The sequence below is a fragment of the Poromitra crassiceps genome, assembly GCF_964638095.1.
Source record: "Poromitra crassiceps genome assembly, chromosome: 2".
NCBI lineage: Eukaryota > Metazoa > Chordata > Actinopteri > Beryciformes > Melamphaidae > Poromitra > Poromitra crassiceps.
This window is the reverse complement of record NC_139624.1, coordinates 11,682,681-11,692,907: the sequence shown is the minus strand read 5'-3', so window position 1 is coordinate 11,692,907 and position 10,227 is coordinate 11,682,681. Positions and strand designations below refer to the sequence as shown.

At 42.6% G+C, this 10,227-nt stretch overlaps 1 protein-coding gene across 1 annotated transcript in view; it reads left to right on the top strand.

The window, feature by feature from the left end:
• Nucleotides 1–335: 335 nt before the first annotated feature.
• LOC310798312 (sodium channel protein type 5 subunit alpha-like) overlaps nucleotides 336–10,227 on the top strand; it is a gene marked incomplete at both ends in the record, with an annotated part of 197,485 nt that continues 187,593 nt past the window's right edge. Inside the window, 6 exons of the mRNA XM_083660822.1 lie at nucleotides 336–340; nucleotides 1,179–1,320; nucleotides 1,693–1,890; nucleotides 3,114–3,290; nucleotides 3,647–3,898; nucleotides 5,999–6,124. Of these exons, the coding sequence (XP_083516948.1) occupies nucleotides 336–340; nucleotides 1,179–1,320; nucleotides 1,693–1,890; nucleotides 3,114–3,290; nucleotides 3,647–3,898; nucleotides 5,999–6,124 (900 nt within the window). The remainder of the gene's footprint in view (nucleotides 341–1,178; nucleotides 1,321–1,692; nucleotides 1,891–3,113; nucleotides 3,291–3,646; nucleotides 3,899–5,998; nucleotides 6,125–10,227) is intronic.

The following is a 10,227-nucleotide window of genomic DNA, read 5'->3' as shown; positions in this document are numbered from 1 at the left end:
CACACACACACACACACACACACACACGGACGCACCTACACACCTACACACACACACACACACACACACACACGGACGCACCTACACACCTACACACACACACACACACACACACACACACACAGGCGCGGACACGCACTCAGTCAGCCCATCACACACACTTCACATCCACTCCCCCATCACATGCCACCATGTTGACTCACTTGCCATGAGATGGATTGGCGTGGAGGAATGAACGACACACACACACACACACACACACACACACACACACACACACACACACTCACTCACATGGTGTGTGTGTGTGTGTGATGCAGTGGCCTTGCTCGGGGATGGTGTCAGTCTGGCATCAAGATGACTTGTGTGTGTGTGTGTGCATCCCATGACCTCATCCTCAGTGTATCTCTCCTCCTCTTCCTCTCCTTCCTCTCAGTGTGTTGACTCAATCAGCTCTGCTTACCGTAATGTTTAGAATATCTACTACTTAACAGCAGGTGAACCTTAACTGTTCTTACCGTAATGCTTGGATCATCAGCTGCTCAGAATGTTCTATTGCATTAAAATTGACTGCTCTTACGTAATGTTTCAATCATCAGCCACTTGGCATTTTGTATTTCATTCAAATGGATGTATCTTACCGTATTGTTTGTATCAGCAGCTTCTTAGCGTTGTGATTAAAATCAGATTAAAATGGACTGTTGTTACCGTCACTTTTTGATGAGCAGCTGCGTATCATTACATTATCAATTGTTACCACAATGCTTGTATCATCAATATTTGGCAATTTGTAGCTACTATATTAAAATGGATTTATGTTAGCGTAATGCTTGGAGAGCTACTTAGCATCGTGCTGTCATATTAGCATTGACTGCTGTTACTGTTATTCTTGTTTTATCTGCTATGCAGAACTTTTGTTATTAGATTTACATTGGCGGCTGTACCGTAATATCAGTAGCTACTAGAAATAGTTTATTGACGTATTAAAATGCATGTTTCAATAAGGAGTTACTTAGCATTGTGTTGGATATGGTGGGGGCTTATAGGGTATCCAAGGTAGGAAGACTCCAGCCTCCAACACCACGGCGTAACTTTGCCTCACACGGCTGAGGTGCGACAGCTTGTTTGACGGGCCGTGTGTGTGTGTGTGTGTGTGTGTGTGTGTGTGTGTGTTTCAGGAAGTGTCCAGATGGGTTTGACTGTCTGAAGGCAGGGAGGAACCCAAACTACGGCTACACCAGCTTCGACAGCTTCGGCTGGGCCTTCCTCTCTCTGTTCCGCCTCATGACCCAGGACTACTGGGAGAACCTCTATCACCAGGTGTGTGTGTGTGTGTGCACATGCGCGTGTGCATGCGTGGATGTGTTTATGTGTGTGTTCTCTCTGTGTGTGTCTGTGTGCGCTCTTGCAGTGCCGCCTGCAGGATCTGCAGGATTTCATAGTACGCACAAGCACCCCCCCCCCCCCCCCCACGCCGTGGTGACTACTGCTTGATGAAAATATAAAGAAATAATCATGTCTGCTTTACATGAGGAGGTGTGTGTGTGTGCGTGTCTGTGTGTGTGTCTGTGTCTGCGTGTCTGTGTGTGTGTGTGTGTGTGTGCGTGTGTGTGTCTGCCTGTGTGTGTGTCTGTGTGTGTGTGTGTCTGCGTGTGTGTGTGTGTGTGTGTGTGTGCGTGCTCGCCCCTGCAGACGCTGCGTTCGGCTGGTAAGACCTACATGGTGTTCTTCGTGGTTGTGATCTTCCTGGGCTCCTTCTACCTGGTCAACCTCATCCTGGCTGTGGTGGCCATGGCCTACGAGGAGCAGAACCAGGCCACCATCGCCGAGGCCTGGCAGAAAGAAAGAGAGTTCCAGATCGCCATGGAGAGACTCAAGAAAGAGCAGCAGGTCAATAAATCAAAATACTTCAGCAAGGTTTCAGATCACCATGGTTTACGTCAACCGCTTTTTACAGCCGAGCAATCGCAGACCGAGGCCGTCTCCCATAGCAACAAATATGGATGAAGTGAAGGTGGTGGTGGAGAAATAGGATGTTGTAATCAGTGACTTGACGTTACTGTAACCGCGATCATAAAGGCAGTATGGATTATACCCAACGTGTATTGGAAATATCATGGTAAGACTTTGCTTTTTGCACCACAATGTATTGTCTGCTAGAGGATGCTGACCAGCTGATCGCTGAACTAGCAGCTGCTAAGCTGACGTCAGGTGATGTTTTCACGATCCGCCCTTTTCATTTCCAGGCATGCGCCTTTTCCACCCAGAACACATGTGAACAGCCCTCGACCGGCAGTTAGCCAGCTCAGTGACTTAGACAGTAGGTTTTGTAGGTTTGGGAAGATTGCACAAACAGTGCAAGAGATGGAGAGAGTTATGAAAGCGAACCCCACATCTCTTTTCACAGCTGTCATTTTGCCCTCGTTGACACACGAGGGTGTTCTTTACCCTCAACAGTGATGCAGCAGCACCGAGGTCCTTCAGTGAAGGGCCAAGAAGGACGCTAAGAACACCCTCCAGTGTAATTAGTATTGTGATCATACAACGGTTAACAACAAAATCAAATGTATTTCATGTATTCATAATGTGGGGCAATTCACTCTCAAGTTTTTGCGAGTGTTATCTCTGTTTTCCTGGAAATACATGGTCTGACTAATAACTGGAAAACAATGAATCACGTCCAGGAGCCTCCTATGCAATGAGACCTAGTTTACTACTCCAGCAAATAGACAGACCTTGAGTAACGACCTAGCAACAAGAGACGAGAACTGGTCCCTGTTGAGTCAGAGCCAGCCAGCTTGCTTTATAAAGATCGTGATTTCCCAAACGGAATACATTCCCAAACAAATAGACAAAAACGGCTTTGTTACCTCAATCTTTTCCAAGGTATCTGGTGAATGAACATTCATTCAGTACAGATTTAGCCACTACGTCGGCGAACGATCAGATTGCTTGTTCGGAACTACCTGTTGTAATCGTTTTTTTTCTTCATGCTTTTAATTAATCCATTTCTAATTAACAGGTGTTGAAACTGTCGATTGGTTTAATGTATGCCCCTATGTATCTTTCATTTTGTTGACTGGATCCTACCCTGCTGTATCTACTGCTCTTAGGTCGCTTCCCAGAAACTTCTGGACTCTGACTCGATGATGTCACCAGAACTCTCTCCCTTCCCATTGGACAACGGGGAGGAACGGAGGAGGAGCCATGTGATGGGGGGCGTGACTGACATGGATGGGAACCTATCAGCGGAGAAGCTGCTGCACCTGGAAGCGCCGGACGGGGGAAAGGTGAGGACGAGGAGACGAGCGTGTTTTCGTGTTATAGTTAGCTGATCAGCAGGTACAGTTATCTTTGTCATTATGCCTCTACATGTCCTGCATTCATGTAGTTAGCTGATCACTAGTTACAGTTAGCCTAGTCAACTTCTTCTAGTCAACTGAGCATGCTCACAACTTGACCACTTCAATGCCAAGCATGTCGTGTACATGACTTCCCAACTCGTAAACACGTGTTCACGACTTCCACTTGAAGGCAACAACAGTAAGCTGTTCACAGAGCTGAGGACCTCCCAACATGGCCGCCAGAGGGTGTTACATCACGTGAAAGCCTCCATCTTATAGTTTTTTTCTCCTCCTCTCTGCAGCCCCTCCATCCCCTCCTCTCTCGCTCCTTCTCTGCGCGGACTCGTCGGAGCAGTCAGGTGTCCTCCATCTTTAACTTCCGTCTGAGGAGCCGCGGCTCGGAGGGAGAGATGGCCGACGACGAGTACAGCGTCCCGGGCGACGTGCTGGAGGGGGTGGGGGGGCGCACCTACAGCGGGGGGCTGGGGGCCATGCTGCCCCCTTGGCCCAAACGACGACCCAGCACCTACAGCACCACCAGCAGGGGGTCCCAGGTGAGGCGCGCACACACAGACACTAAACACACACACAGTGTATGAGCATTATTGCTGCGTTCAAGACAAGTCGGAACTTGGAAGTTTCACCTCGAGATTTCCAACTTCCGATGGCATTGCTTCATGCTGTGTCTAACACAGGGTTAAAAAACATACAGAGTATCACAGTGGACTAGAGTGTTCAAAGTATGAGTAATCTGTTAAAAAAGAAAACGTGATTATATAATTCTGTTCATATATATTTCTGTTCATCATATGCAGTTTGTCAAATACAATTTGCTTACAAAGAAACATACACAGTTAGCTAATTTCATTAGTAAAATAGCTGTTGAATTCAACATATAGAGCACCGCAGGAATGAGTCCAGAAGTAGCATGGAAGGCGGAAGTCCCGGACTTCCTGGATCTTAATGCGAAAAGTCGTGAGCATAAAATAAGCTCTGTGGTTAACAAAGGTTTATGGGAGCGGTAATTTTGGTTCAGCAGGATAATCTTCACAAACGTGAATCAATTTGATGACTTTTGAAACGTAAATGCGTACTTTTTTTAACACGATCTTTAGAACATGCTTCAAAGGGTATAAAAGTGATTGACGTTCGTGAAGATGATCCTGCTGAACCCAAATTACCACTCGCATAAACTTTTGTTATTAACCACAGACCTTATTTGATGCATTTAAGTGAAATCCCCATTCTTACAGCCCGAACACATCATACGCCAAAGCTACTCTGAAGCTGCTCTGAAGCTGCGCAGCGTAAAGACAGTTTCATTTCAGCATCCTTGTTATCAGGCGAGACCGAGCCATGCTGCACGTGTGCTTCAGCAATAGCTTCAGCTTCTGTTCTATTTTCCAAGCGTGCAGCGTGCAGCGCGCAGCACCCGAGCTGCCAGGTGCTGAGGAAAAGAGAGTGCTTCTGGTGTGAACGGCCATTGAATGTTGCCCGTATAAGCTCCAGGAAGTCCGGGCCTTCTGCCTTCCGACTACAAAAATACGTCATCCCTGTAGTACTCTGTCGCTGTATTCAGAGTGAAATATAAACAATATAAACACATATTGCATAATGACACCATTAGCTCAACAAACACTTTGATGACAAACCTGACCTCTGATACCATCATTTCCCACCTGTAATTTCGACCTCGACAACCTCCGTGGAAGTCGGAGCTCGTTTTTTGCCCCCCCCCTTCCCGAGTTCCAAGGTGTCTTGAAGGCAGCATATGACCAGATTCTTTCCTATGAAGGGCCAAAAATTATTACTACAAAATTATTACTGATTTGCTAATCATCAGTTCCCCTTGGTGCTGATTGGCTCGTCGTCAGTCCGTCTTGCTCCGTTTCTTGGTGCTGATTGGCTAATCGCCAGTCCCTGTTGCTCTGTTTCTTGGAGCTGATTGGCTAATCATCAGTCCCCCTTGGTGCTGATTGGCTAATTGTTAGTCCCCCTCGGTGCTGATTGGCTAATCCTTTGTTCAACTGAGGAAATCGCTGTTGCATGTCATGATGCCAGACAAGAAGCAGCCAAAACTCAACTCAGTGGAGCGGGCGGAGTCGAAGGTCTAGATCGAGGCAATAAGGACATTGTACCGGACGTGCAAATTGAACCATGTCTGTTTTCTATCATTTAACTCAATGTCAATGGGATTCTTGAATGGGGATTTTGGTTAATTTGTGGTGAACAAAGGTTTATGAAACAGCGAATTTTGTGTTCAGCCAGATAGTCTTCACAAATGATTTTCGAAGCGTACATCTTTTTTACACAATTTTCAGAAAACGCTTCAAAAGTCATGAAGGTGGTCCTCAGAGTCATTTGTGAAGATTATCTTGCTGAGCACAAACTTCGCTGTTTCATAAACTTTTGTTAACCACAGACCTTATTTCATGCATTTAACAGAGATTCCCATCGAAAAATCCCATTGACTTTTACACGTAAGAACCAGGAAGTGCAGGGATTTCTGTTTTCTATGTTCTGAAAATTATAAAATAAAATAAAATATCCCTGCGGTACTCGATTCCTATGTATTTACATGGTACCAGACGTGCAAAGTGAAGCGGGTGTAATTGGACCATAAATGATACAATGTGACCATGTGTGTATTCCAGGTGTTCTATCCCACTCTCAATGTGAACGGGAAGCTGTTTGTTGCCATGGAGCAGAACGGGGTTTCCCCCCCGCCACTGCAGGGGCAGCTGCCCGCCTGCACCATGGAGAAGGTCAAGGAGGAGAGCGTCAGCGTGAGTATCCCTGTGTGTGTGTGTGTGTGTGTGCGTGCGTGTGTGTGTGTGTGCGTGTGTGTGTGTGTGTGTGTGTGTGTGTGTGTGTGTGTGCGTGTGCGTGCGTGCGTGCGTGTGCACGTGCATGTGTCTGAGCCTGGGGCCATCCAACACTCACACATGTGAATTATGAATCAGCGCTTTGCATAACTCTTGTCTGATAGCGTGGGCTAAAGACACACACGCACACACACACACACACGCACACGCACGCACAAAAACCCACATTTGACATTTGACTCAGGAGAACTTCAGTCTGCTCTGTTTCAAACCCAGAATGGATGGATTTACCCAGGGGAGGGTCTGTGAACGTAGTTTTCACTGAAAAGGAAGGAAGGGAACAAGTTAAATAACAGATTGAAAATAGCGTTAGGAGGTCACATTGACCAGAAAGTGACTCACACACACGCACGCGCGCAAGGGGATTTGGGTCCTGGAGTGCTCTGGTTTTACGTACTGTACGGCCATGTTAAACTTAAGGCCATGTTTAGATGACAGTGGTCAAACTGTCGTTATGTTCTTGCCTTTGGTTCTGCTTTTCTACACAGTCTTTATGATAACGAATCACGTGAACTTTGAGCAGCGTCAAGTGAGCCAGAATAAAACTGAAACTTCTGGCTAGAATCTTCACAATAAAATGTCAATGAAATCAAGTCATAGCTTTATGGATGAAATCAAGTCATAGCTTTATGGATGCATGTTGCAATGAAATCAAGTCATAGCTTTATGGATGCATGTTGCAATGAAATAAAGTCATAGCTTTATGGATGCATGTTGCAATGAAATAAAGTCATAGCTTTATGGATGCATGTTGCAGTGAAATAAAGTCATAACTTTATGGATGCATGTTGCAGTGAAATAAAGTCATAGCTTTATGGATGCATGTTGCAGTGAAATAAAGTCATAGCTTTATGGATGCATGTTGCAGTGAAATAAAGTCATAACTTTATGGATGCATGTTGCAGTGAAATAAAGTCATAACTTTATGGATGCATGTTGCAGTGAAATAAAGTCATAACTTTATGGATGCATGTTGCAATGAAATAAAGTCATAACTTTATGGATGCATGTTGCAGTGAAATAAAGTCATAGCTTTATGGATGCATGTTGCAGTGAAATAAAGTCATAGCTTTATGGATGCATGTTGCAATGAAATCAAGTCATAGCTTTATGGATGCATGTTGCAATGAAATCAAGTCATAGCTTTATGGATGCATGTTGCAGTGAAATAAAGTCATAACTTTATGGATGCATGTTGCAGTGAAATAAAGTCATAGCTTTATGGATGCATGTTGCAATGAAATAAAGTCATAGCTTTATGGATGCATGTTGCAATGAAATCAAGTCATAGCTTTATGGATGCATGTTGCAATGAAATCAAGTCATAGCTTTATGGATGCATGTTGCAGTAAAATAAAGTCATAGCTTTATGGATGCATGTTGCAATGAAATAAAGTCATAGCTTTATGGATGCATGTTGCAGTGAAATAAAGTCATAACTTTATGGATGCATGTTGCAATGAAATAAAGTCATAGCTTTATGGATGCATGTTGCAATGAAATAAAGTCATAGCTTTATGGATGCATGTTGCAGTGAAATAAAGTCATAGCTTTATGGATGCATGTTGCAGTGAAATAAAGTCATAGCTTTATGGATGCATGTTGCAGTGAAATAAAGTCATAGCTTTATGGATGCATGTTGCAATGAAATCAAGTCATAGCTTTATGGATGCATGTTGCAGTGAAATCAAGTCATAGCTTTATGGATGCATGTTGCAGTGAAATCAAGTCATAGCTTTATGGATGCATGTTGCAGTGAAATAAAGTCATAGCTTTATGGATGCATGTTGCAGTGAAATAAAGTCATAGCTTTATGGATGCATGTTGCAATGAAATAAAGTCATAGCTTTATGGATGCATGTTGCAATGAAATCAAGTCATAGCTTTATGGATGCATGTTGCAGTGAAATAAAGTCATAGCTTTATGGATGCATGTTGCAGTGAAATAAAGTCATAGCTTTATGGATGCATGTTGCAGTGAAATCAAGTCATAGCTTTATGGATGCATGTTGCAGTGAAATAAAGTCATAGCTTTATGGATGCATGTTGCAGTGAAATCAAGTCATAGCTTTATGGATGCATGTTGCAGTGAAATAAAGTCATAGCTTTATGGATGCATGTTGCAGTGAAATCAAGTCATAGCTTTATGGATGCATGTTGCAATGAAATAAAGTCATAGCTTTATGGATGCATGTTGCAGTGAAATAAAGTCATAGCTTTATGGATGCATGTTGCAGTGAAATCAAGTCATAGCTTTATGGATGCATGTTGCAGTGAAATCAAGTCATAGCTTTATGGATGCATGTTGCAATGAAATCAAGTCATAGCTTTATGGATGCATGTTGCAATGAAATCAAGTCATAGCTTTATGGATGCATGTTGCAGTGAAATAAAGTCATAGCTTTATGGATGCATGTTGCAATGAAATCAAGTCATAGCTTTATGGATGCATGTTGCAGTGAAATAAAGTCATAGCTTTATGGATGCATGTTGCAGTGAAATCAAGTCATAACTTTATGGATGCATGTTGCAGTGAAATCAAGTCATAGCTTTATGGATGCATGTTGCAGTGAAATCAAGTCATAGCTTTATGGATGCATGTTGCAGTGAAATCAAGTCATAACTTTATGGATGCATGTTGCAGTGAAATCAAGTCATAGCTTTATGGATGCATGTTGCAGTGAAATCAAGTCATAGCTTTATGGATGCATGTTGCAATGAAATCAAGTCATAGCTTTATGGATGCATGTTGCAGTGAAATCAAGTCATAACTTTATGGATGCATGTTGCAGTGAAATCAAGTCATAGCTTTATGAATGCATGTTGCAGTGAAATAAAGTCATAACTTTATGGATGCATGTTGCAGTGAAATCAAGTCATAGCTTTATGGATGCATGTTGCAATGAAATAAAGTCATAGCTTTATGGATGCATGTTGCAGTGAAATCAAGTCATAACTTTATGGATGCATGTTGCAGTGAAATCAAGTCATAGCTTTATGGATGCATGTTGCAGTGAAATAAAGTCATAACTTTATGGATGCATGTTGCAGTGAAATCAAGTCATAGCTTTATGGATGCATGTTGCAGTGAAATAAAGTCATAACTTTATGGATGCATGTTGCAGTGAAATCAAGTCATAGCTTTATGGATGCATGTTGCAGTGAAATAAAGTCATAGCTTTATGGATGCATGTTGCAGTGAAATCAAGTCATAGCTTTATGGATGCATGTTGCAGTGAAATCAAGTCATAGCTTTATGGATGCATGTTGCAATGAAATAAAGTCATAGCTTTATGGATGCATGTTGCAGTGAAATCAAGTCATAGCTTTATGGATGCATGTTGCAATGAAATCAAGTCATAGCTTTATGGATGCATGTTGCAATGAAATCAAGTCATAGCTTTATGGATGCATGTTGCAATGAAATCAAGTCATAGCTTTATGGATGCATGTTGCAGTGAAATCAAGTCATAGCTTTATGGATGCATGTTGCAATGAAATCAAGTCATAGCTTTATGGATGCATGTTGCAATGAAATCAAGTCATAGCTTTATGGATGCATGTTGCAATGAAATCAAGTCATAGCTTTATGGATGCATGTTGCAGTGAAATCAAGTCATAACTTTATGGATGCATGTTGCAGTGAAATCAAGTCATAACTTTATTGATGCATGTTGCAATGAAATAAAGTCATAGCTTTATGGATGCATGTTGCAATGAAATCAAGTCATAGCTTTATGGATGCATGTTGCAATGAAATCAAGTCATAGCTTTATGGATGCATGTTGCAGTGAAATCAAGTCATAACTTTATTGATGCATGTTGCAATGAAATCAAGTCATAGCTTTATGGATGCATGTTGCAGTGAAATAAAGTCATAGCTTTATGGATGCATGTTGCAATGTTTTTTGTGTGATCTGAAATACACAGAACACAGAGAAATATCTGCTGCTTTCAAATAGTCAATTTTAATCCGTAGTGATTCGACTGTTCTGTTT